Source organism: Odontesthes bonariensis, chromosome 14, assembly GCF_027942865.1.
Source record: "Odontesthes bonariensis isolate fOdoBon6 chromosome 14, fOdoBon6.hap1, whole genome shotgun sequence".
Lineage (NCBI taxonomy): Eukaryota > Metazoa > Chordata > Actinopteri > Atheriniformes > Atherinopsidae > Odontesthes > Odontesthes bonariensis.
The window spans coordinates 1274127-1301910 of record NC_134519.1 but is presented as its reverse complement, the minus strand read 5'-3'; the positions used below and the strand labels follow the sequence as shown (position 1 = coordinate 1301910).

At 45.4% G+C, this 27784-nt stretch overlaps 2 protein-coding genes across 3 annotated transcripts in view; one reads left to right on the top strand and one right to left on the bottom strand.

Moving 5' to 3' along the window:
• The window catches only part of pex5lb (peroxisomal biogenesis factor 5-like b), a 32905-nt gene extending 13690 nt beyond the window's left edge, over nt 1-19215 (top strand). For both annotated transcript variants that reach the window (XM_075482488.1, XM_075482489.1), the window contains 12 exons: nt 3404-3518; nt 7725-7937; nt 8260-8380; nt 9852-9939; nt 10049-10147; nt 12975-13091; nt 14240-14383; nt 14519-14589; nt 14665-14877; nt 14958-15123; nt 15847-16004; nt 16085-19215. In XM_075482488.1, coding sequence (XP_075338603.1) covers nt 3404-3518; nt 7725-7937; nt 8260-8380; nt 9852-9939; nt 10049-10147; nt 12975-13091; nt 14240-14383; nt 14519-14589; nt 14665-14877; nt 14958-15123; nt 15847-16004; nt 16085-16283 — 1704 coding nt within the window. In that variant the 3' untranslated portion in view covers nt 16284-19215. The remainder of the gene's footprint in view (nt 1-3403; nt 3519-7724; nt 7938-8259; nt 8381-9851; nt 9940-10048; nt 10148-12974; nt 13092-14239; nt 14384-14518; nt 14590-14664; nt 14878-14957; nt 15124-15846; nt 16005-16084) is intronic.
• Nucleotides 19216-20596: 1381 nt separating this feature from the next.
• The window catches only part of mfn1a (mitofusin 1a), a 32680-nt gene continuing 25492 nt past the window's right edge, over nt 20597-27784 (bottom strand). Inside the window, exons 14-16 of the mRNA XM_075482132.1 lie at nt 22320-22516; nt 22059-22193; nt 20597-21095 (exon numbers count right to left, since the gene is read on the bottom strand). Of these exons, the coding sequence (XP_075338247.1) occupies nt 21029-21095; nt 22059-22193; nt 22320-22516 (399 nt within the window). The 3' untranslated portion in view covers nt 20597-21028. The remainder of the gene's footprint in view (nt 21096-22058; nt 22194-22319; nt 22517-27784) is intronic.

Genomic DNA, 27784 nt, shown 5'->3' with positions numbered 1-27784 from the left:
AACTGAGCCTGCAGCTTTATGATAGAAGACAAACTGAGCCTGCAGCTTTATGATAGAAGACAAACTGAGCCTGCAGCTTTATGGCAGAAGACAAACTGAGCCTGCAGCTTTATGATAGAAGACAAACTGAGCCTGCAGCTGCAAACCGGAGAGAAAATGATTTTAGCAGGAACAGAACCAAACTGCAGAGCAGGACCAGATTCTGGGTCTGAACACGTCCTTATTCCAGCTTTTTACCAGATGGACACATGATCATTGTTTGAGCCTCTGACCCTGATGATGCTTCGGGTCAGTGCTCCTTCAGAGCAGATTTTCTGCTGATCAGTGCTCCTTCAGAGCAGATTTTCTGCTGACCACCTGACTGCGGTGCTTCAGTTTTCTCCTGTTTGGTGAACTTCCTCTCAGAGGGTCAGGACACATGGGGCCAGCATCAGCTGTGGAAAGGTGACAGCACACACAGTTTATTCACCCCAGTCAGAACATTTCCTGTGAAGGCTGAGTGTATTAAACAGATTAAATTTGAATCTGAGGCTGCCCCTCCCCCCATCAGCTCAGGATTTGATCCTGTTGGTGACTGATTCAGAAACCTCTCACATGCTCTGCTGTGTCCTCACACAAGATGAGTTTCTTACAGATTTATCAAAAAGCTGCATTTGTTTCTGTAAAGAAAGATAAAAACTGCCATGTTCAGAGTTCAAGGTTTGTCTGAGCATCTAAAATCCAAAGAGACAACAGATACTCTGCAGATTTAATGACTAATTGATCACACAGCTGTAATGAAGCGATCAGTGTTCATACAAACTATGGCCAGCAACGATAAGCTTTATCAGGAAGGAAAGTTTTAGGCCTGATCTTAAAGGTAGAGAGGGCCCTGATAACTGAAGGCTCTGCCTCCAATCCTGAAGTAACAAATGCATGGACTAGTTTTTCTGCATTACTCTGAGACAAGATGTTCCTGATTTTAACAATATTACGAAGGTGAAAGAAGGCAGTCCTAGAAACCTGTTTTATATGCGAGTCAAATGATAAGTTCTGGTCAAAAATAACTCCAAGGTTCCTCACTGTAGAACTAGAAGCCAAGGAAATACCATCTAGAGTAACTATATAGCTAGACAGTTTCTCCCTGAAGCGCTCAGGTCCAAAGATAACGACTTCAATTTTGTCTGAATTTAGAAGCAGACAGTTCTGAGTCATCCAGGTCTTTATGTCTTTAAGACATGCTTGTAGTGTGACCAACCTATTGGGTTCATCTGGTTTTATAGATAAGTACAACTGGGTATCATCAGCATAGCAATGGAAATTTATGCCATGCTGTCTAATAATGTTACCTAATGGAAGCATGTATAAAGTGAAAAGAATCGGTCCAAGCACAGAACCCTGGGGAACTCCATGACTTACTCTGGTGTGTGAGGAAGATTCTTCATTTACAAGAACAAACTGAAATCTATCAGATAAATATGACTTAAACCAGCCTAATGCAGTTCCTTTAATCCCAATAACATGTTCAAGTCTGTGTAATAAGATACTGTGATCGACCGTATCAAATGCAGCACTGAGATCCAACAGGACAAGCACAGACACAAGTCCGCTATCAGAGGCTAAGAGGAGATCATTGGTAACTTTCAGCAGTGCAGTTTCTGTGCTATGATGCACTCTGAATCCTGACTGAAACTCTTCAAACAGATTATTTCTGTGTAAATGATCACAAAGCTGAGCTGCAACTATTTTTTCAAGAACTTTAGACATAAAAGGGAGATTGGATATAGGTCTATAATGAGCCAACACTTCTGAATCAAGAGTAGGTTTTTTAAGTAAAGGTTTAATTACAGCAACCTTAAAAGTCTGAGGTACATATCCTGTCAACAAAGACAGATTGATCAAATCCAATATGGAAGTGTCAATTAATGGGAAAACCTCCTTGAACAGTCTGGTTGGGATTGGGTCTAAAACACAAGTTTAGAAGAGACTATTGCTGTTGTTAGTTCAGAGAGATCAACTGGGCAGAAGCCGTCTGAATATAAATCAGGTTCTAAAGATACTTCTAAAGCTGCTGTACTTGATGATACATCACTGATAATAGTGGGAAGGACTCCATCAATCTTCTCTCTGATAGAAACAATTTTATTGATAAAGAAGCTCATGAAATCATCACTGCTGAGAGTTAAAGGAATAACTGGCTCAGCAGAGCTCGGACTCTTAGTCAGACTGGCTACAGCGCTGAAGAGAAACCTGGGATTATTCTTATTCTCTTCTATCAATGATGAATAATAAGCAGTTCTAGCTTTACGACGGGCTTTCTTATACATTATTAAACGATCTTTCCAGACTAACTGCGACTCTTCTAAATTAGAGGAACGCCAAATATACTTGGTAAGACTGTTTTTTTTTTTTTTTTTTTTTTTTGTTTTTTTTTTCCAGTGTTTTTAAACACCTCAAACATTTCATGAACTCGCTTCTATTTTGCGTTTTTTATAACATGAAATATAAATCTAAACAGTGAATCTGTCTCACAGACGGTTACAAAGAGAGTCAAGTGCTGCTGGAGTAAAGTTTATGTAGTCGTCCTCTGTCATATCTGCACATGGCAGTGAAGAAAAGGATGATGGAATTAATTCTTTAAATCTGGTTACAGCATCCTCTGATAGACACCTTCTATACGTAAATTTCTTCTCAGAAACTGTATAGTCAAGTAATGTAAACTCAAAGGTTATCAGAAAATGGTCAGATAAGACAGAGTTATGAGGGAACACTGTTAACTGTTCACTCTCAATGCCATAAGTCAGCACAAGATCAAGGGTGTGATTAAGGCAGTGAGTCGGTCTGTGAACACTCTGAGAAAATCCAATAGAGTCCAATATAGAATTAAAGTTCATATTCAGGCTATCATTTTCAACATCTACATGAATATTAAAGTCACCCACTACAATGACTTTATCTGTACTCAGCACTAACTGGGATAAAAACTCTGAGAATTCAGACAGAAACTCAGAATAAGGGCCAGGTGGACGATACACAACAACAAACACAAGAGGTTTCTGGGATTTCCACTTTGCGTGGGAAAAACTGAGAATCAGAGATTCAAAAGAGCTCAAACTAATCTTGGGTCTGGGACTGATTAGTAACCCTGATCTGAAGATAGCTGCCACTCCTCCTCCTCTGCCTGTGGTTCCAGGAACGTGAACATTTAAACAGTCAGATGATTCATTAATGCTAACATGATGATGCTAACATGATGCTAACATGATCCTCCTGCTGCAGCCAGGTTTCTGTAAGACAAAATATATCAATATGATGATCACACATCAACTCATTCACTAACAGAGACTTGGAAAGGAGAGATCTGATATTCAGCAAACCACATTTAATAGTTGGACGTGTTTGACCCGCTGTCTCTGCTCTCCAGCTGGTCGGCGAGCAGCAGGAGAGTCGCCCCCTGCTGAGCCCCTCCATCGATGACTTCCTGTCAGAGAGCCGGAGCGACGCCGCCTCCACCCGACCGCTCACCTCCAACACAGCAGGTACTGTCCCCATAATTACCCCTCCTCCTCCTCCTCTTCCTCCCTAAGCTCCGCCCCCCAGCTGCTGAGCTCCGGGCCTGGTTCTGAACACGCCGTCGGAAAAACAAGGGCAAGACTAAAAACAAGAATTCAAAACCAAGACATGAAACCTAAAACATGATAAAACATAAAACTAAAAACATGGGGAAAGTCCCGTGGGCGAGACAGAGCCCCCCCCTTCAAGGGATAGATCCCAGACAACCCAAAACGTGGGTGGGTGGGAGGGAGGGGCTCGAAGCTGGAAGCGGTCTGGCATGTGGCCAGACTTCCTGCGACGAGGCGGCAGGACATCCGGCGACGGGGGAGCCCCCCCCCTTAAGGGATGGATCCCAGACATCGCAAAAGTCTGAGGGTGGGAGGGAGGGGCTCCAAACTGTGGGTCCCCGGGCCGGGGCCCCATGGGCTCTGTGGGGGCTAGCTTGGGCGCTACGGCCTCTGTGGCTAAGGCTAGGTCTCTGGACTCCGTGGCTAAGGCTAGGTCTCTGTACTCCGTGGCTAAGGCTAGGTCTCTGGACTCCGTGGCTAAGGCTAGGTCTCTGGACTCCGTGGCTAAGGCTAGGTCTCTGGACTCCGTGGCTAAGGCTAGGTCTCTGGACTCCGTGGCTAAGGCTAGGTCTCTGGACTCCGTGCCTAAGGCTAGGTCTCTGGACTCCGTGCCTAAGGCTAGGTCTCTGGACTCCGTGGCTAAGGCTAGGTCTCTGGACTCCGTGGCTAAGGCTAGGTCTCTGGACTCCGTGGCTAAGGCTAACTCTGGCTGGGCTGTGGGTCCTGGGGCTGTGGGTCCTGGGGCTGTGGGTCCTGGGGCTGTGGGTCCTGGGGCTGTGGGTCCAGGGGCTGTGGGTCCAGGAGCTGTGGGTCCAGGAGAGGTGGGAGAGGAGCTGTACAGCACAACTACCTCTTCTGGCTCCAAGCCGAAAATGTCCAGCGAGGCAGTGTGCTGCACAGTCCTGGCGTGGATAAATGCGTCCTCCAGGCTCGCCGTCCATCTCTGGAGTCTCCGAATCTTTAAAAGAGATTTTAAGAGTTCGTTAGCCACCTGGAGTCTCTGGTATGAGGACACGGATGCGGACTCGGAGGTAAAAAAGCAAACTGGGTTTATTAAGCAAACAAAGGTTAAACAAAAGGATGACAAAACTTAAACTGTGAAATCAAAAACATTAACAGGACTATGACCAAAAACAAAAGACTAAGCATGGCATGGATAAAAACTTGACTATAACGTGACGGCGTGGTGTGAGGGGGTGAAAATCAGGAACAAGGTAGGAGGGTAAGGATATCACAAAATGACAGGGGAGACTGGAAACTAAACAGGGAACTGGGAGTGATCAGTGACTGGGTGCAGCTGGTGGGGAATGAACAGGTGATGTGCGTGAAACTAATGAGCAAGCATGGGAAGTGAGGGGAAATCCAAAGGCAAGACTAAAAACAAGAACTCAAAACCAAGACCTAAAACATCAAACTAAAAACATGATAAAACTAAAAACATGATAAAACATCAAACTAAAAACAGCTGATAAACCTCTCAGTCTGGATGCTAGAGTTTGTCTGACTCCAGAGGCTCCCGTGGACTCACCTGATCCATCCTCCTCTAACTTTGCGTCCTTGGCCGCCGCACCGCCTCCTCTGCGCCCATCTGTCAGCTCAGCAGGAGCCCCAGCCGTTAATTACCACCTCTGACCTCCCGTGTCCTCCTGCTCGCCGTCCTCAGCGGCGTGCAGCCGGCGGCTCGCTCTGTATTTACATAAAGCGTCCGAGCTGAGCCTCGGCGTCTGAAATTACAGCTCGTCAGCTTCGTGCTCCCACTGTCGGATGTTCAGAGGTCACCGTCTCATGGATCATGGAGCTCTGATATCATGTGATGTAGAGGAACAAAGTGTCTGATGCAACCTCAGAATCAGATGGACCAACACCAGATTCAGACGGGAAACATGGATCAATGATCTGTGGTTTCTGTGGCAGATTCACTGAGGGGACGAATCATATCAGTAAGATGGTTTCAGACCTGGGCTGTGTTCGAAACCGCCTACTTCTCCTACTAACACTACTAACTTTCTTTAACTTCCCGGATGCATACTAGATTCTCCGAAATGTTGGGTATGCATCATGAGGTTACTACTCATACTCAAACTACCCAAGATGCAACGTAACGTGACGTCGCCGATCGTCATTTCCTGTCAAAACGGCAGTTTCAAGCTAGCTACAACGAGGGTAGGTTCACTTCCTGTTTTCAAAACAAAAGCACCAATTGTATGGTAATGGCTTTCCCTGTGATAAAAGGCAACGGGTATTTTATTTTGTGAAAATAACAGGAAGTGCGTTGCTCACTGCGGCTAGCTTTAGTAGGTCCGAATTCGTGGGAACAAAATTGTAAACAGCCGGTATTTTGTCAGGTTTTCAACACGTTGGGGATCTAAACGACTACTTTCTCACCTGAAAATGTTTCAAATGTTGCTAAAGTTTACAGAGTTTAGAGCTTAAGAGAAATCAGCTTCAGGCCGGCTGATTTCGGCTCGGGCAGGAGCCAAATGCATTGTGGGTAAACGCTCTGCATACTGTCTGATCGAATGAGTATGTAGTAGGCGGTTCCGAACACAGCCCCGGTTTTCAGTTCTTGGTGTTGTTTCTGAGCTGGAAGTGACCATATATGGACAAGTGGGAGGAGCTTGTGGTTGTTTTACAGGGTGCTTCCGTAATTCATCTGTGATATTTAAGCTGTGGGACACTTTCTGAACATTTGATTTGTAAATTTCATAAAATTTCACATAAAGTGAATTCCAATTGGAAAGTATATTTTTAATAAATATGTATTCATATGTTTATAGACTAGGGCTGGAACAGGTTATTATTAGGGCTGGGCAACGATTAAAATGTTTAATCTAATTAATCACATGATTTCCCTGATTAATCACGATTAATCTCATTTGTACGCAGAATCCAAAAATGAATCCAAAAGTAATGTATAGCTTTTAGCATTTAGCTTTATTTTAAATGTGCTGCCATATGAATGAAAGTGCCATAACATTTGTTGTGCAAACACACTTTTAACATCAGCATCTTTCTGTAGTTTTTATGTAGAAGCCTCGCTCCACTGTCTGTTTCCTTGAATGACTTGCTGCTATCAGTTGTGTGTTTTGCCTTTAAGTGATATTTTAGACTGGAACTACTACGCTGAGAAGACAATTCAACTTGGCAGTGTTTACAGATGACTTTGGTTCTGTCGACTCCGCCGTCTGGAAGAACTTTAACATGAAAATGGCCGAGTAAAAGTTCCGTACCCTTCTCCATGTTTGGTGGATCCGCCGATTACTTTCTTTTCCTGTTCCACAGCAGCAGACTTTTACAAAATAAAAGCCTGTGAGCAACAGACTTTTACAAAATAAAAGCCTGTGAGCAACAGACTTTTACAAAATAAAAGCCTGTGAGCAACAGACTTTTACAAAATAAAAGCCTGTGAGCGACAGACTTTTACAAAATAAAAGCCTGTGAGCAACAGACTTGTACAAAATAAAATAAATAATAAAACAGGGGTGGTCTGTGGCGTAGTGGGTTTAGCAGGCGTCCCATGTACAAGAGGCTATAGTCCTCGACGGCCCTGTGCTGCGTGTTGTTCCCCCTCTCTCTGCCCCTGCTTCCTGTCTCTCTGAACTTTCCATTAAAGGCACAAAAGCCCCCCCCAAAAAATTATTTTTTGAATTTTTAAAAAATAAATAAAACCAGCGTTAATGATCAAATATTTATCGGCGTATTCGGCGTTAAATAATTATCGCGTTAACTCGTTATTATCGCGTTAACTCGCCCAGCCCTCATATTTACGGATATGAAAAATACACACGTTGGCAGCTTTCTCTGCATCTCCTTCAGATTTTCTGCTGAACTTTTTTCTCTGAAACTTTCTCAGCTGGAAGGACTTCTGCTGGTTATTATTTTTTACATCTGTTATAATGCGTAACCACGACAACAGCGGTTAAAAAAGTTCTCGGTTAACATTTCGTATGTACGCATGACAAATAAATGGGATCTTAATCTTAACACTGACTGCAGAACATTTCTGATGCTGACAGAACAACATCGGTCCATCAGAATGAAACCGATGGACAGAAATGAAAAAGGTACCCGGTTCTGCTCAAACAAAAGACTTCAGGTCCGGTTTCTGTTGTCCTGTTGCAGTTCTGTCCACAGCTCTGGATCTGGTGGACCTCAGCGACCCGGGTGAGAGCAGCAGCAGCAACAAGGACCGAAGGAGAAGCCCTCTGAGGAGGAAGGGAAGCTCCAAGAGTCCACGCCGGCGAGTCCGAGCCGAGGAGACGGAGCTGATCCGGATGGAGGTGGAACACCGACCTGCCAGCCCCAGAACACCTGAGAGGATCTCCCTGGACTCAGGTGGGTCAGGATGGCAGTGCAATCTCAGTCATGATGTTTCAGTTGGAAAAACTAAAACATCCTGACTGAGATTCCTGGTTCTGGTTCTGCCAGTTTGGTTGGAGTTGAAGTCATGGAACCGTAAAAAGCTGCTCGGATTGTCTGCTCAGCATCTTCATACTTTAGCTGCTCCTCATTTAGTTAAAAGCTTTGGAGTGAACCAGTCATCGAGCTTTTATTGTGATGGGAACTTCCTGTTTTGAGCCCGTATGAGCAGGTTTTGGTTCAGGCTGACAGGAAGTGCCTCCGCTTTGGTGATGACGTCGTGTTTTTGTGTTCGCAGTCAGTCTGTCGTCTCCGCGGGACAAATGTGACAACCCGAACTTGGACGTGGAGGACGGGGGACGCAGGAGGAGATACGAGAAGAGATGCACCTCCCAGCACTCCTCCAGCGAGCTGCTGTGGTAATAAAAAGCTCAGAAACAACCTTCCTCCACACAGATTTTATTCTTGTTATTGGGATTAAAGGAACTGCTTCAGGCTGGTTTAAGTCATATTTATCTGATAGATTTCAGTTTGTTCTTGTAAATGTCATGGAGTCATGGAGTTCCTCAGGGTTCTGTGCTCGGACCCATTCTTTTCACTTTATACATGCTTCCATTAGGTAACATTATCAGACAGCATGGCATAAAGTTCCACCGCTATGCTGATGACACTCAGCTGTACTTATCTATGAACTTCCATTTGAATTAAATCTTTCTTTCACCTCCAATAAAACATTTGAGAAGGTAACAGATGCTTCAATGTTCGGCTTTAAGGTCATTTTGAAGTCATCTGGTCAGTCAGACTTTTGAGGATGAACCATTTCCTCAGACTGTATATAAAAGTGGGCGTGGCCACCATGATGGCGCCATGATTTCTGAAGCCAGAAGGGACCATATTTGGACAGGAGGTGGAGCTGCACGTCAACCTTAAACCTGATTGGTCTAATGAATATTTATTAGAGATGGGACCAAGTCACACATGTGCAAGTCTCAAGTCTTAGCGTTCAAGTCCCAAGTAATTTTTTCTTGGGCAAGTCAAAGTCAAGTCACCTTATTATTGCAACGTTACCTGCAGAATCTGATCTTAATAAAGTGAAAACACAGAGATATAAGTAACTGTCAGTAAACATCGTTGGCCAATGTGTCCAACCTGTCCACCCCGTATCATATCAAGCTAACGTTAGCTAACTACCGACTAGGCTGACAGGTTAATATTAGCTAATTTGACGAGCACTTACTGGTCAGAATGGATCTTTAAATGACGAACAAAGTTGTCGTCTGGCTGTCTGAGATGTTGATGCCGCATGTCTTGCACTGAGCTGTTCGTCTTTTGCCGTCAAATTGGTGATTATGAAAGCCGAAGACAACGACTCTCAGTCCCGCTGACATGTTGCTGCATATCTGATATGAGTTTATTCTCTCCAATAAACACTAAGGTATGTAGAGAGGGCATGGCTGATTGGCAGGGTAGGGATCCAATCAGGACGCCATTCTCAGCCTGCGCTCCTACCGGGTAATCCATGTTATTTTTTAATTAATTCATAATTTTATATTCAAACTGAAAACATGAAATTAATAACTCTCAAGTCAAGTCCTGAGTCTTTAACTTCCAAGTCCGACTCGAGTCTCAAGTTTTTTATTTTTTGTCAAGTCACAAGTCATCAAAACAGCGACTCGAGTCCCCATCTCTGATATTTATTGATTAGTTTTTGGAGAACCGGCAGCTCGCTGATGGCAGGGAGAATGTATCCCCGACTGAGCTTGGGTGGTGTTACACTCCTAGGCTTCGTCTCTCAGACCTGAAGGTCCATGTTTTATCTCCAGAATGTTGGTCTGTAACGTGCAGAGGGGCCTGTAGGTGGCGCTGAGGTGATGTTCTCTTCCTCTTCAGGTCTGCAGAGTTTAAAACGGATCCGCTGACAAAGAACAACTTCGACATCCACAGCTTTGATGATCTCGACTTCACATCTTCGACCCAGGTCAGAACCACTGCTGGTCCTGCGGGACCACGTTCTTACTGTCCTAAAGAGCTAAAAGTGTTGTGTTGTGGTGGAAGTTTCCTGCTGACCTGCCGGTTTGTGTTTGCAGGACGGCGGAGCGTCCCGACAGCGCCGACGGACGCGCTCGCTGCTGCTCAAAAACGAGTCTCAGGAGGACGAGTTCGTGCGAGCCAAGGCAGCAGTGGAGGTAAACTGGCTCCGTCAGACCTCCACCTGCCTCAGCAGACCTGACCTGAACTCAGATTACAGCCTGGCTCAGGATCAGTTTCATTTCTGTCAGATGAGCTCAGAGCAGCTGCAGGAATGAATGAAACGACAGCTCAGAGTGTCCAGGGACCAGGTTGCGGGAACAATAGCCTCAGATAGAGTTTATCCACAGTCTTTAGCTAACTCTGCTGGAACATTAGCCTCAGATAGAGTTTATCCACAGTCTTTAGCTAACTCTGCTGGAACATTAGCCTCAGAGTTTATCCACAGTCTGTAGCTAACTCTGCGGGAACATTAGCCTCAGATAGAGTTCATCCACAGTCTGTAGCTAACTCTGCTGAAACATTAGCCTCAGATAGAGTTTATCCACAGTCTTTAGCTAACTCTGCTGGAACATTAGCCTCAGATAGAGTTCATCCACAGTCTTTAGCTAACTCTGCTGGAACATTAGCCTCAGAGTTCATCCACAGTCTTTAGCTAACTCTGCTGGAACATTAGCCTCAGATAGAGTTCATCCACAGTCTGTAGCTAACTCTGCTGGAACATTAGCCTCGGATAGAGTTCATCCACAGTCTGTAGCTAACTCTGCTGGAACATTAGCCTCGGATAGAGTTCATCCACAGTCTGTAGCTAACTCTGCTGGAACATTAGCCTCAGATAGAGTTCATCCACAGTCTTTAGCTAACTCTGCTTGAACATTAGCCTCGGATAGAGTTCATCCACAGTCTGTAGCTAACTCTGCTGGAACATTAGCCTCGGATAGAGTTCATCCACAGTCTGTAGCTAACTCTGCTGGAACATTAGCCTCAGATAGAGTTTTTAGTTTTAGGGCAGTTTTACACCTGCTGGTGACCTCAGACGCCCTAATATCTGCTCCCTGGAACAGGAAGAAGGGATTTTTAAGTTGAAAGAAGTAAAAACTGCTGATGAACTGATGCAGCAGGATGTGGAGGCTCTACTCTCAGATGACGGAACCGTGATGATTTCCATGAGGCTTCAGGTCTGAAGATGATTAAAGTGCAGATTTCCTCTCAGAGATTTAATCTCTGCTGTCGGGTCGATGAGTTTGTGTTTAGTGACCCGGTGAAGCTGAGCTGTTAAAGCTCTTCATCACCTTCGTGGGTTCTGAATGGAACCGCAGGGGGTTCAGTCCGTTAGAGTCCGAGGATCGGGTCAGAACCTCCACATCCGGTCCACAACCTCCACATCCGGTCCAGTTTTAGCCTTAAAGTGTCTGTTGTAGGGTCAGAACCTCCACATCCGGCCCAGTTTTAGCCTTAAAGTGTCTGTTTTGGGTCAGAACCTCCACATCTGGTCCAGTTTTAGCCCTAAAGTGTCTGTTGTTGGGTCAGAACCTCCACATCTGGTCCAGTTTTAGCCCTAAAGTGTCTGTTGTTGGGTCAGAACCTCCACATCCTGTCCAGTTTTAGCCCTAAAGTGTCTGTTGTTGGGTCAGAACCTCCACATCTGGTCCAGTTTTGGCCCTAAAGTGTCTGTTTTGGGTCAGAACCTCCACATCTGGTCCAGTTTTAGCCCTAAAGTGTCTGTTGTTGGGTCAGAACCTCCACATCCTGTCCAGTTTTAGCCCTAAAGTGTCTGTTGTTGGGTCAGAACCTCCACATCTGGTCCAGTTTTAGCCCTAAAGTGTCTGTTGTTGGGTCAGAACCTCCACATCTGGTCCAGTTTTAGCCCTAAAGTGTCTGTTGTTGGGTCAGAACCTCCACATCCTGTCCAGTTTTAGCCCTAAAGTGTCTGTTGTTGGGTCAGAACCTCCACATCTGGTCCAGTTTTAGCCCTAAAGTGTCTGTTGTTGGGTCAGAACCTCCACATCTGGTCCAGTTTTAGCCCTAAAGTGTCTGTTGTTGGGTCAGAACCTCCACATCTTGTCCAGTTTTAGCCCTAAAGTGTCTGTTGTTGGGTCAGAACCTCCACATCCTGTCCAGTTTTAGCCCTAAAGTGTCTGTTGTTGGGTCAGAACCTCCACATCTGGTCCAGTTTTGGCCCTAAAGTGTCTGTTTTGGGTCAGAACCTCCACATCTGGTCCAGTTTTAGCCCTAAAGTGTCTGTTGTTGGGTCAGAACCTCCACATCCTGTCCAGTTTTAGCCCTAAAGTGTCTGTTGTTGGGTCAGAACCTCCACATCTGGTCCAGTTTTAGCCCTAAAGTGTCTGTTGTTGGGTCAGAACCTCCACATCTGGTCCAGTTTTAGCCCTAAAGTGTCTGTTGTTGGGTCAGAACCTCCACATCTGGTCCAGTTTTAGCCCTAAAGTGTCTGTTGTTGGGTCAGAACCTCCACATCTGGTCCAGTTTTAGCCCTAAAGTGTCTGTTGTTGGGTCAGAACCTCCACATCTTGTCCAGTTTTAGCCCTAAAGTGTCTGTTGTTGGGTCAGAACCTCCACATCTGGTCCAGTTTTAGCCCTAAAGTGTCTGTTGTTGGGTCAGAACCTCCACATCTGGTCCAGTTTTAGCCCTAAAGTGTCTGTTGTTGGGTCAGAACCTCCACATCCTGTCCAGTTTTAGCCCTAAAGTGTCTGTTGTTGGGTCAGAACCTACACATCTGGTCCAGTTTTAGCCCTAAAGTGTCTGTTGTTGGGTCAGAACCTACACATCTGGTCCAGTTTTAGCTCTAAAGTGTCTGTTGTTGGGTAAGAACCTCCACATCCTGTCCAGTTTTAGCCCTAAAGTGTCTGTTGTTGGGTCAGAACCTACACATCTGGTCCAGTTTTAGCCCTAAAGTGTCTGTTGTTGGGTAAGAACCTCCACATCTGGTCCAGTTTTAGCCCTAAAGTGTCTGTTTTTGGTTCCAGTCCGACACAGAGTTCTGGGACAAGATGCAGGCGGAGTGGGAGGAGCTTGCTCGCAGGAACTGGCTGGAGGAGGAGTCAGAGGGGCCGGCCCCGCCCACCGCCTCACCTGCAGAGAAGGTAAGGACCCAGCATCAGGTGTAATCAGATTACTTCCCCTCTGAGAAGTCAGAGACTGCCTGCCGTTTCCCAGAATGCACCTGTGCCTCTCAGATAATCCTCTCAGATGGATGTTAATCTTTAATCCTCTGATCTGGGACCAGCTGTTACGTCACCATGGCAACCCCAGCTGCGGTCAGTCTGCATCAGTGATCAGCTGTTACGACACCATGGCGACCCCAGCGAAGCGCTCTCATGTCAAACAGACTTAGACCACTTAGACTTAGTTAGAAAATTAGCAGCTACTGTCATAACATCAGTAACTCGGATGCAATATAACACCTACTGTGAAAACGACGTGTGCATTTAATTTGTGTCGATGTAGACAGCCACATTTCGGTAACACATAACTTTGCCTCAGTTACTAAGTTATTACTGCTATCGGGCTAATGTTATGGTCCTTTATTCCCGCGATTTACATCTTACTGAAACTCACGTCCATAGCCTCATCCTATACTGTCAATCGCGTTATCATTTTCTTATGTATTTCGCAAAAAAACTGTAACTTTGTGAAGAATTCAGTAGTTAGTCATGAACATTTTGGATGTATTGAACTTGTGTGTATTTGGCCAATTTAGAAATGAGAGTTTTATTCATGCATGTGTTTGTGAAATAAGAGATGTCTGGTTAAGAACGCGAGTTGATGAGTTAGGTCCTGTGTTAACAAGAACCTCTTTTAAGCAAACTCCTTGTATACGAAAGATGTTCTTAATGTTTGAGTTCATATGTAGGGATCTTGATAATACTACAAGCGAAGTTTGATGATATATGGAGCCTTATTTGTATTTTAAATTCAGCGATTCTTACATATGCGGCCCATAGGCTTACGCTGTGGAATCTTCGCCGTTGGTAGCGAACATGGCGCCCATGATTCGAGTTGGCCGAACTCTCTCTATATACGGCTCTGACAGGGACCTTCAGGAGCACACGGCTGGTGCATGATGGGAAACACCTGGCTGAACAGCTGGAGTCATGTACCTGTGTGTTTGTCTCGCTTGGTGGTTTTTCTGTAGTTTAACGATAAAAACCGGATCAGAGTTGGTGGACTCCACCGAGGACCAGGGTTCTGTTTGAGGGTTTTGGTTCTGGTCTGATTGTGTCTCCTGCAGGGTTACTACTTCAACACCAACAACCCGTACAGAGAGTGGTCCAACGCCTTCGCCGAGGGCCAGGAGAAAGCTCGAGAGGGGGACCTGAACAGCGCCGTTCTGCTGCTGGAGGCCGCCATCTTCCAGGACCCGCAGGACGCCGAGGTTCGGGTCACAGACCGCCCCCGATGGCGTTTAAAGAGTTGAAGTTACCACTTAGACTTAAACGTCTTAGACTTAGACCACTTAGACTTTTCTCAGTGTGGCGCCCTGCTGAAGCTCCTCCCCTTCCTGTTTCAGGCCTGGCAGCTGCTGGGGACGACTCAGGCCGACAACGAGAACGAGCAAGCCGCCATCGTGTCGCTGCAGAGGTCAGCCCGCCGGCGCCCGCCACAGCAGCAGTAAGTCATTTGATGAGGCCGAACACTAACCGCTCGCCTGCGCAGGTGTCTGGAGCTCCGCCCCAACAACCTGCCCGCCCTGATGGCGCTCGCCGTCAGCTTCACCAACGGCGGCATGGAGCAGGAGGCCTGCGACGCGCTGCGCCGCTGGATCCGGCACAACCCCCGATACCGGCACCTGGTGCGGGTCAGCAGGAGCCCGCTGCAGGGCTCCCCGGGCACGCCGCGCAGGGGCCGCTGCTCCTCCACGCCAGCCAGGTGAGAAAAAAAACCACCAGCGCTCCCTGAGCCTCGCTGCCTGTTGCTATAGCAACCCCTCTGTGTGTGTGCGCGTGCAGGACGGAGCTGCAGGACGTCCTGCTGCTCTTCCAGGACGCGGCGCTGCTGAACGCCGACGCCGTGGACCCGGACCTGCAGACCGGGCTGGGCGTCCTCTTCAACCTGAGCTCCGACTTCAACAAGGCGGTGGAGGCCTTCAGCGCGGCGCTGTCCGCCAGGCCGCAGGTGAGACCGATTCTAGAGTCTGTGGGGGCCCCAAGCAAAAAAAAAATCAAAGCAAAGCCATCAATCAACATCAAATCCAATCAGAATTTTGATATGCAGTCGCATAGTGCTCTATGTTCCTTGATAGGTTATCTACGTTGGCACTTGATATTCGCCTGTTGCTATTTATCTACCGGGTGTAGCTGGCCATCCAATAATAATTGTGTTCATTTAAAGATTCTTTGTGACAAGTAAAGCTGTTCATGATATCGACTTCATAAGTATGGTTTTTATTTTCCACTAGCCTTGAATTTCCGGCGAACGTTGCCAACGATCGCAAACACTCTGAGGGGCCAGTTCTCTGAACATAGCCTACAGTGGAACTCGACGTGAGTTTGACGAAGTCAACAATGCAATTATGGAATTATAGAACGGCATGTTAACTAGACAATCTTTGACTAAATCATTTAAATTAAACTGTTCAAAGAAAACATGTTCACCACAAACGTTCGCCACTGTTTGAGACAGACAATCTTTTATTGAATGCACCTCAGCTCTCGGGGGCCCCCTAGTGGCTCGGGGCTCCAAGCAGTTGCCTGTTGACAAGGTGCGCCTCTGGGTAAGACGCGTTCAGGGAACCTCTGTAAACCGCAGCTCTCACCAGCCTCAACCACAGACACAAACAAAGCAGCATCCCCGCAGACCGTGATGTCTTCATGACATCACGGTCTGTCCCCTCCGCAGGACTACCTGCTGTGGAACCGGCTGGGAGCGACGCTGGCCAACGGGAACCGCAGCGAGGAGGCGGTGGAGGCGTACACCCGGGCCCTGGAGCTGCAGCCGGGATTCATCCGGTCCAGATACAACCTGGGAATCAGCTGCATCAACCTGGGAGCTCACAGGTAGACTCACCTTACAGCAGATCACCGAGGTCCTGGTCTTCACCTGACACCTGGTTCTGGTTCTGGTTCTATTCCTGCAGGGAGGCGGTGAGCAACTTCCTCGTGGCGTTGAACCAACAGAGGCGGAGTCAGCGCTGCAGCCACCAGCAGATGTCGGCCAACATCTGGGCCGCCCTGCGGATCGCCGTCTCCATGATGGACCGGCCCGAGCTGTTCCAGGCCGCCAACGTGGGGGATCTGGACCTGCTGACGAGGGCCTTCGAGGCGGGTGACGTGTGAGCGGGTTCGGAGGACGCAAGGCGGAGGCGGTCGGGTGTGAAACCAAAGAGACGAACAAGGCTGCAGCGTATCTACCGTCCAACAGCACAACCCTTTATACGAAGAGAAGCCTCAGAACAGAGCGTCTGAGGCTTTAAAGCCATCGCACTGTCTGACTGTAGCCACGCCCAGCTGTGATGTCACTCTGATGTCACAGCAGTGAGCTGCGGGAGCTGCTGTTCACCTGCTCACATCCTGTTCAGTTTATTTCCACTTAAACACCACAGAAGAAGATTTAACATACGGCAATTTTAAAAATTACACATGTTTAGCCTAAACATAATCTTTAGAACTTCAATAATAATCTGATAGAAAATTCATATTATTAGTATTAGTGATTTTGAAACTTTAAACTCAGTTTTTAGTCACTTTAATCTACAACCTCAAGTGAATAATTTTTCCATATCCATAATTTGGAAGCTCTTCCTGAATTCAACATATTTCATCTTCTGTCTCATAAGCTTAATTTAATTATTTAATAAACATCCTCTGACCAAGAAGCCAAATTCCTGCAAAATATGTGGGAAAAGTGCGAGTAGAAACTTGGTGTTCCACATCTCAGACCTGCAACACGTCCCATAAAAGTCAGAACAGCTAACACCAGGCTAACATTAGGTTAACACCAGGCTAACATTAGGTTAACATCAGGCTAACACCAGGCTAACACCAGGATTCTTCTCTGCACAGTAAACTCTGTGATTGGTTAAAATCACCTGTTTGAAAATCAGTGTTCACTCCTTATCAGCCCTGAACTGCCCCGTCCCAACTTTTATGGAATGTGTTGCAGGTCTGAAATGTAAAAATGAACATTTGTTCACATGACATATGTTGAGTTAATAATCTAATAAGTAGATGTTAGAATCCCTGTCTTTACTTCCTGCAGAAGCTCAGACGGCGTCACATCAGCTTTGTTGAGTCCAGGTTCTGCAATAAAACCACATCAGTACGAACAGCGCAGCTGTCGTGTGATTGGTCGGAGAGAGGAAGCCAACCTGAATGGGACCCATGTGGACTCTCTGAGTCTTAAAGGAACAGTCACTGCTGTGAAGTCAGAAACCTTCTCTTATCTGTCGGTTAAAGCCACCTCTGGTGTTCTGCCCTCATCCATCCTGAGGTCTATGGAGCACTGAAACTGCCGGAATCTGAAATAAATACCGTAAAACTAAATGAAGAAGTTTAAATGATGACAGATCCGACTGAAACTAAATCGATTTCATGCTTACTTTTTCCACGTTATTTTATTCATTACTTTATTTGGAATATGTTTAATATCTTTCTTTGGTTATTTGTTACTTTCCTTTACATCTTAGTTAGTCCCTCCATATGATTTATTTCTTCGTTTTATTTTGAGTTTTTATTTTCTTTATTTAATAATATATTTATAGAATAGATATATTTACGTCTCTATTTTCCCAAAGCTCATTTATTGACATGTTTTATTTCCCGGTCTCAGTTTTTACATCCCTGTTCGTATTTCTGCCTCATTATGTAAATGAGGGGCGGAGCTAAATTAAAGCATCTTCACATTGTATAGGATCATATTTTGTATAAATAATTTGTAATTTAGTAACATTCAGTATCAAATAAACGTATTTATTTAGCTGTTTATATATTTTTGTATTTATTTCAGATTATGGCAGTGGTAGTTCTCCATACTTTTCTGTTCTTTCATTACATCATGAAGACGATCCTCATGAACATCTATAATCACTCTCTTCTTCCACGTTTTTTATGGAAATAAAAGAAGAACCTGCACAAATAGATATAAACGGTTCATTCTAAGGTCATAAAACATTCATTAAGCTCTTAGATATTTAATCAATGTTTTGCACAGAGGTTTTTGTGATTGGGACGCACTGTTTAAACTTTAAGGAAAACCATTAGAGCCAAAACAAAGCTGATAAGTCTCTAAATCTGAGTAAAGACTGACCCGTGAGGAAGCTTTTCACCTAAAAAACCTGCATTCTGTTGCTGTGAGGTCTCACGTTTAAAGCGTTTAAAAGCAGGAAAAACGAGGCTGAAAACATCTCCACGTCTTCACCTTCTGACTGAACCTCAGCTGACAGTTAGACATGTGACATCATCCTTCCTTCCAGTGATGAAGAGGAGGAGAAGAAGAGATTCAGATTAAAGTCGTTTCCCCTGAACTCGCAGCTTTGTCATTTTCTTCCTTTTCTAGCTTCAGAGCCATGAAACCTCTGATGATGGCGGGAACTGAAACAGGTGAAAACTCACCTGTTGTTCCCTGATGGTCCAGCAGGGGGCGCCCATCACACCCGCAGGGCAGTCAGCATGGCCCAGCTCACGTGATCAGGACAGATGGATTTAATTGGACGGCTGCAGGCTGACAGGTGAACTGATGCTGTTCCTGTTCCTACCTGAAGGGGGCGGTGCTCAGCCTGTGATTGGACAGTTTGAGCTTTGACTGACAGGTGTGACGCCTCTGCTGTTGTTGTTTATTTCTGTGTTTTTCTTGTCACTTCCTTCCTGTTGCTGCCTCTCAGGTGAAGCTTCTGCTTTCGAAGCATCAAATATCTCTAAAGCACACGTAACCAGACATCCAGATGGATTCCTCACACCGACTTTCCTTTAGAGTAACGCTCCTGTTTTTCCTGCTCAGCTAAGAGTCCAACAGACTGTTGGTCTCAGTCTGTCTGCTGAACTCTCAGAACGGCTTCTCTCAGGGGAAGGTTCACCGAACACTTCCACATTTTCAGAACTTCCTGCTCTGACGTGATCAGACAAACGCATCGGTTCATCATCAGGGTGAATCTTCCCCTGCAGCTTCTCATGAATCCCCTTTCCTCATGTTTTTATGTTTTTCTGCTGTAAACAGACAACAATCACATGTAAACTGCAGATATTTTAGAAATAAAACTTATACACTTCCTGATTCGTTGTTGTGGGGTCCAGTTTGTGTGTCAGCAGTGACCTCTGGTGGCGGCAGCAGGCGCTGCAGGAGCACGCTGCTCCATTCAGTCACTTATAAACTCACTAATGACTCACTTTGGGGACCCTATTGTATCTGTAAGGTTTCTTCTTTCTTTCTTTCTTATTCTTTACAAAAGGTATGCGAAAACTCAGGAAATTTTGCGAGCGCCACCTGCCAGTCGACGACATGAAAGAATCTAAACTTTATATTTTTGGGAGTCGCTCATTGACTCTGTAGCGCCCCCTACGATGCTTAAAAATGGTCCCTGCATTGGGGTTAGTTTCGCGTGGAACGACGAAATTCGGTACACTCATTCATCATGCCCAGACGCACAAAAAACTCTCTCGCCGCCATGGTCCCACGTCCACAGGAAGGCGGCCATTTTGGATGGAAAGTGCGTTTTCGTGCCATTTGACTGATTCCACACCTTGCTTAAGATCGAACTCGTCCTACAGATTTAATGCTACAGACTTCAAACTTGGCCAGGTTACTCTTAAGACATGGGGGGGAAATCACGGGGAAACTTTTTCAAAACTTAAAGGGCGTGGGCGTGGTGACGCCTCAAAGTTTGATGACTCGCCATCACTCGCCACAAAAAATGAAGTCGCTTATAACTCCCACATACATTATCCAATCTGTCCCAAACTTCATACGGTGAATGGTGGAACCACCCTCAACGCGTACATATGATCATAGTGACATCCACCTATAGCGCCACCTGCTGGTGGTTGGAAACGTCTCTTTTTTTTTCCACACCTCGCATTTGATCGAACTCGTCCTACAGATTTAAAGCTACAAGCTTCAAACTTGGCCAGGTTACTCTTAAGACATGGGGGGAAAAATTCATGGAGAAACTTTTCCAAACTGAACGGTGTGGGCGTGGCCAGGCGGTGAAAATCGTGTGATGGCGTTTGTGATTTGAAAGCCTTATCATCATCGCAAGGTCATGAAAAACACGTCCACCCTGACGACCTCGTACGTACGCAGAGGGTATCGTGCGTGTGGGCGGAGCTGCGCGACTACGACGTCCAGCGCATGCCCCAACGTGCGCACATCTCGGTCCCGCATACAGCTGCTTGCAGCTTTCTAGTCTCTTATTATTATTATTATTATTATTATTATTATTATTATTATTATCAATATTGAGTTATATTGAGAGAATCGTAGTCGGGCCATCATCATTGGTTGAATGCACAGTCGCTCGCTCCCTGCGGGCTCAGATGGAGTCGAACCTCCGCGTGAACCTCGCTCTGGACACAAAGTAAAACAGGAAAACTTCATGCACTTCAGATTTATTTCCCTTCCAGAATCAACTGGAAATTCTTCATCACTGTCATGGAAATAAGTTGTTTGTCTGTTTACGTGTTTACGTCATCACATCAAAGGTAAACAACACCAGCTGAGAAGAACACGAACAATAAACAGATGAACAATTTGTGTGTTTATTCAGTTTCCTCCGAGGGTTCGAGCGGCTCGCACACAAACAAACTGAAGCATCAACACACTCAGTAACAGCTGCTCTGCAGTCTGTGTGACATCACAGAGGGGGAGGAGTCTCCCACAGTCACTGTTCTGCGTCTCTGAAGCACCTGAAACATGAGAGATGATGTCATCAGCACCTCTTCAGGAGCAGAGATGTCCTGACTTTGTTTCCCTTTAAACGTACGAGCTGATTCAGCTCCAAACTTCAGCCTACTGATGACGACAGGAAGTGTTTCAGTTTTCTGCTGCTCCTCCAATGCGCCTGAACACAGCAGCAGTCCTTCTTCTTCTCTCAGTTTCCCTGCAGGTACTGAGCAGAAAAGGCCTCCAGCTGAGTCTCCAGTTCCGTCGCTCTGTTCCTGCAAACATAATGAAGTCAGTCTCAGTCCTGAACCTGGTGTGTGGATGCTGTGCAGCTCCAGATAACCGACTGTCTGACTGAACACAAGTGGTTTCATTCTGTAGCTCAGCAGCGTCTGAGTGAAGGAACCTGCTCTGTTTTCTTCTCTAATCTTAAAGTTCAACAGTAGAATCCTTAAAAATGAACGCCTCTGAGGTGTTGTGAGGAGATGTTTACCTGTTTAAATGGTACTCTACTCTACTCTACCTGAAGTGAAACTGGGTCGTGCTATTCTTAAAGGGCTTTCATTCTGAAATTATATTATTAATGTGAGACTTTTATTCCTTTAAAATAATTAGTATTTATTCTGCTCTTCTTTGTGGAACTTTACTGGCTAAATGTGCTACAACATCCAGATGTTAACAGAACCAAACATCCAGATGTTAACAGACCAAACTGAATATCCATCACACACTGCAAATAGCTGAAAACAGCTGCAAACAAACAGCTACAAAGAAACAGCTGCAAACAGCTGCACACAGGTGCTAACAGCTGAAAACAGCTGCAAACAAACAGCTACAAACAAACACCTTCACACAGCTGCTAACAGCTGAAAACAGCTGCAAACAAACAGCTACAAACAGCTACAAACAGCTGCAAACAAACAGCTACAAACAAACAGCTGCAAACAGCTACAAACAGCTACAAACAAACAGCTACAAACAAACAGCTGCAAACAGCTACAAACAGCTAAAAACAGCTACAAACAAACAGCTACAAACAGCTACAAACAAACAGCTGCAAACAAACAGCTACAAACAGCTACTAACAGCTGAAAACAAACAGCTGCAAACAGCTGCTAACAGCTGAAAACAAACAGCTGCTCACTGAGCTGCTTTAAATGTTTGACAAAACAAAAAACACTGAGAGGCTAAAACAGGCTCCAAATCACACCCCCCCCCCAGTGGCTCTGACTGCTCACCTGAAGGCCTTGGACCTTCTCTGGATATTCTCCAGCCTCTGGATCCTGAGGCTCAGTTGTCGGATGCTTCCCTCCAGCTCTGCCTCGCTCAGGTCAACTCTCTGAGTCAGCCGGCTGAACGTTGACACCAGCTCTCTAAAACATGAACATGAAAATAAAAACAAGCATTAACAAACATGGGGGCAACATAAAAATAAGAGCACAGCCCAGACGTTTACGTGTTGGGCCCTCATCAGGTGTGCAGCAGGGGGCGGGGCTTACTTGGACACCTGCTGGCTGCAGGAGGAGCTGGTGAAAGGAATAACAGCGCTCAGGCAGCGAGCGGCATGCTGTATGAACTGCTGCTTCAGAGCACGCTCCCTGCTGGCATCCGTCCAGGTGAGTTTCTCATACAGGTAGAGGAGACCGTACAAGGAGAGGGAGAGCGCGATGATACGCCAACCCACCGAACGATACACCTGCAGCAACAGCACACACCTGAGATACACCTGAGATACTCCTGAGATACATCTGATATACAGCTGAGATACAGCTGAGATACTCCTGAGATACACCTGAGATACAGCTGAGATACACCTGAGATACAGCTGAGATACTCCTGAGATACAGCTGAGATACAGCTGAGATACACCTGAGATACATCTGAGATACACCTGAGATACACCTGAGATACAGCTGAGATACTCCTGAGATACACCTGAGATACAGCTGAGATACACCTGAGATACATCTGAGATACACCTGAGATACACCTGAGATACACCTGAGATACTCCTGAGATACAGCTATGATACAGCTGAGATACATCTGAGATACACCTGAGATACACCTGAGATACACCTGAGATACAGCTGAGATACTCCTGAGATACATCTGAGATACAGCTGAGATACACCTGAGATACACCTGAGATACAGCTGAGATACACCTGAGATACATCTGAGATACACCTGAGATACATCTGAGATACTCCTGAGATACTCCTGAGATACACCTGAGATACAGCTGAGATACTCCTGAGATACACCTGAGATACAGCTGAGATACACCTGAGATACATCTGAGATACACCTGAGATACACCTGAGATACACCTGAGATACTCCTGAGATACAGCTATGATACAGCTGAGATACATCTGAGATACACCTGAGATACACCTGAGATACACCTGAGATACAGCTGAGATACTCCTGAGATACATCTGAGATACAGCTGAGATACACCTGAGATACTCCTGAGATACATCTGAGATACAGCTGAGATACACCTGAGATACATCTGAGATACACCTGAGATACACCTGAGATACATCTGAAATACAGCTGAGATACACGTGAGATACAGCTGAGATACATCTGAGATACATCTGAGATACATCTGAGATACATCTGAGATACAGCTGAGATACACCTGAGATACAGCTGAGATACTCCTGAGATACATCTGAGATACATCTGAGATACATCTGAGATACAGCTGAGATACATCTGAGATACAGCTGAGATACACCTGAGATACAGCTGAGATACACCTGAGATACAGCTGAGATACATCTGAGATACATCTGAGATACACCTGAGATACAGCTGAGATACTCCTGAGATACATCTGAGATACACCTGAGATACACCTGAGATACAGCTGAGATACACCTGAGATACATCTGAGATACATCTGAGATACTCCTGAGATACACCTGAGATACATCTGAGATACACCTGAGATACAGCTGAGATACAGCTGAGATACACCTGTGATACATCTGAGATACACCTGAGATACAGCTGAGATACATCTGAGATACATCTGAGATACACCTGAGATACAGCTGAGATACTCCTGAGATACACCTGAGATACTCCTGAGATACATCTGAGATACACCTGAGATACAGCTGAGATACTCCTGAGATACACCTGAGATACTCCTGAGATACATCTGAGATACACCTGAGATACACCTGAGATACTCCTGAGATACACCTGAGATACACCTGAGACACTCCTGAGATACATCTGAGATACACCTGAGATACACCTGAGATACACCTGAGATACACCTGAGACACTCCTGAGATATTATCTGAGATACAGCTGAGATACTCCTGAGATACACCTGAGATACATCTGAGATACTCCTGAGATACACCTGAGATACACCTGAGATACACCTGAGATACTCCTGAGATACACCTGAGATACACCTGAGACACTCCTGAGATACATCTGAGATACAGCTGAGATACTCCTGAGATACACCTGAGATACAGCTGAGATACTCCTGAGATACTCCTGAGATACACCTGAGATACTCCTGAGATACATCTGAGATACACCTGAGATACACCTGAGATACTCCTGAGATACACCTGAGATACACCTGAGACACTCCTGAGATACATCTGAGATACACCTGAGATACACCTGAGATACACCTGAGATACACCTGAGATACTCCTGAGATACACCTGAGATACACCTGAGACACTCCTGAGATACATCTGAGATACAGCTGAGATACTCCTGAGATACACCTGAGATACTCCTGAGATACATCTGAGATACACCTGAGATACTCCTGAGATACACCTGAGATACACCTGAGATACTCCTGAGATACACCTGAGATACTCCTGAGATACATCTGGGATACAGCTGAGATACTCCTGAGATACACCTGAGATACTCCTGAGATACATCTGGGATACACCTGAGATACTCCTGAGATACACCTGAGATACTCCTGAGATACATCTGGGATACAGCTGAGATACACCTGAGATACACCTGAGATACACCTGAGATACATCTGGGATACAGCTGAGATACTCCTGAGATACACCTGAGATACACCTGAGATACTCCTGAGATACATCTGAGATACAGCTGAGATACTCCTGAGATACACCTGAGATACAGCTGAGATACATCTGAGATACATCTGAGATACACCTGAGATACACCTGAGATACAGCTGAGATACAGCTGAGATACAGCTGAGATACTCCTGAGATACATCTGAGATACAGCTGAGATACACCTGAGATACAGCTGAGATACAGCTGAGATACACCTGAGATACACCTGAGATACACCTGAGATACAGCTGAGATACAGCTGAGATACACCTGAGATACACCTGAGATACTCCTGAGATACACCTGAGATACACCTGAGACACTCCTGAGATACATCTGAGATACAGCTGAGATACACCTGAGATACACCTGAGACACTCCTGAGATACATCTGAGATACAGCTGAGATACACCTGAGATACTCCTGAGATACATCTGAGATACAGCTGAGATACACCTGAGATACACCTGAGATACACCTGAGATACAGCTGAGATACACCTGAGATATTCCTGAGATACATCTGAGATACAGCTGAGATACACCTGAGATACATCTGAGATACAGCTGAGATACACCTGAGATATTCCTGAGATACATCTGAGATACAGCTGAGATACACCTGAGATACATCTGAGATACACCTGAGATACAGCTGAGATACACCTGAGATACACCTGTGATACATCTGAGATACATCTGAGATACATCTGAGATACATCTGAGATACATCTGAGATACAGCTGAGATACTCCTGAGATACACCTGAGATACATCTGAGATACACCTGAGATACACCTGAGATACTCCTAAGATACCCCTGAGATACATCTGAGATACTCCTGAGATACACCTGAGATACATCTGAGATACACCTGAGATACACCTGAGATACACCTGAGATACAGCTGAGATACATCTGAGATACACCTGAGATACACCTGAGATACTCCTGAGATACACCTGAGATACACCTGAGACACTCCTGAGATACATCTGAGATACACCTGAGATACACCTGAGATACACCTGAGATACACCTGAGATACATCTGAGATACAGCTGAGATACAGCTGAGATACTCCTGAGATACACCTGAGATACACCTGAGATACATCTGAGATACAGCTGAGATACAGCTGAGATACTCCTGAGATACACCTGAGATACATCTGAGATACAGCTGAGATACTCCTGAGATACTCCTGAGATACACCTGAGATACTCCTGAGATACATCTGAGATACACCTGAGATACACCTGAGATACTCCTGAGATACACCTGAGATACACCTGAGACACTCCTGAGATACATCTGAGATACACCTGAGATACACCTGAGATACACCTGAGATACACCTGAGATACTCCTGAGATACTCCTGAGATACACCTGAGATACAGCTGAGATACATCTGAGATACATCTGAGATACACCTGAGATACACCTGAGATACACCTGAGATACACCTGAGACACTCCTGAGATACATCTGAGATACAGCTGAGATACTCCTGAGATACATCTGAGATACACCTGAGATACACCTGAGATACACCTGAGATACACCTGAGATACTCCTGAGATACACCTGAGATACACCTGAGATACTCCTGAGATACATCTGAGATACAGCTGAGATACTCCTGAGATACTCCTGAGATACTCCTGAGATACAGCTGAGATACAGCTGAGATACAGCTGAGATACTCCTGAGATACACCTGAGATACACCTGAGATACACCTGAGATACACCTGAGATACAGCTGAGATACAGCTGAGATACAGCTGAGATACTCCTGAGATACTCCTGAGATACAGCTGAGATACAGCTGAGATACTCCTGAGATACACCTGAGATACACCTGAGATACACCTGAGATACACCTGAGATACTCCTGAGATACACCTGAGATACAGCTGAGATACAGCTGAGATACTCCTGAGATACATCTGAGATACACCTGAGATACACCTGAGATACTCCTGAGATACTCCTGAGATACAGCTGAGATACAGCTGAGATACTCCTGAGATACACCTGAGATACAGCTGAGATACATCTGAGATACACCTGAGATACAGCTGAGATACTCCTGAGATACATCTGAGATACATCTGGGATACAGCTGAGATACTCCTGAGATACTCCTGAGATACAGCTGAGATACAGCTGAGATACTCCTGAGATACACCTGAGATACACCTGAGATACACCTGAGATACTCCTGAGATACAGCTGAGATACACCTGAGATACAGCTGAGATACACCTGAGATACAGCTGAGATACTCCTGAGATACATCTGAGATACATCTGAGATACACCTGAGATACAGCTGAGATACTCCTGAGATACATCTGAGATACAGCTGAGATACACCTGAGATACTCCTGAGATACACCTGAGATACACCTGAGATACAGCTGAGATACACCTGAGATACTCCTGAGATACTCCTGAGATACATCTGAGATACACCTGAGATACACCTGAGATACAGCTGAGATACACCTGAGATACTCCTGAGATACATCTGAGATACAGCTGAGATACACCTGAGATACTCCTGAGATACATCTGAGATACACCTGAGATACACCTGAGATACATCTGAGATACACCTGAGATACACCTGAGATACAGCTGAGATACACCTGAGATACAGCTGAGATACTCCTGAGATACATCTGAGATACATCTGAGATACACCTGAGATACAGCTGAGATACACCTGAGATACTCCTGAGATACATCTGAGATACAGCTGAGATACAGCTGAGATACACCTGAGATACATCTGAGATACATCTGGAGATACTCCTGAGATACATCTGAGATACATCTGAGATACATCTGAGATACAG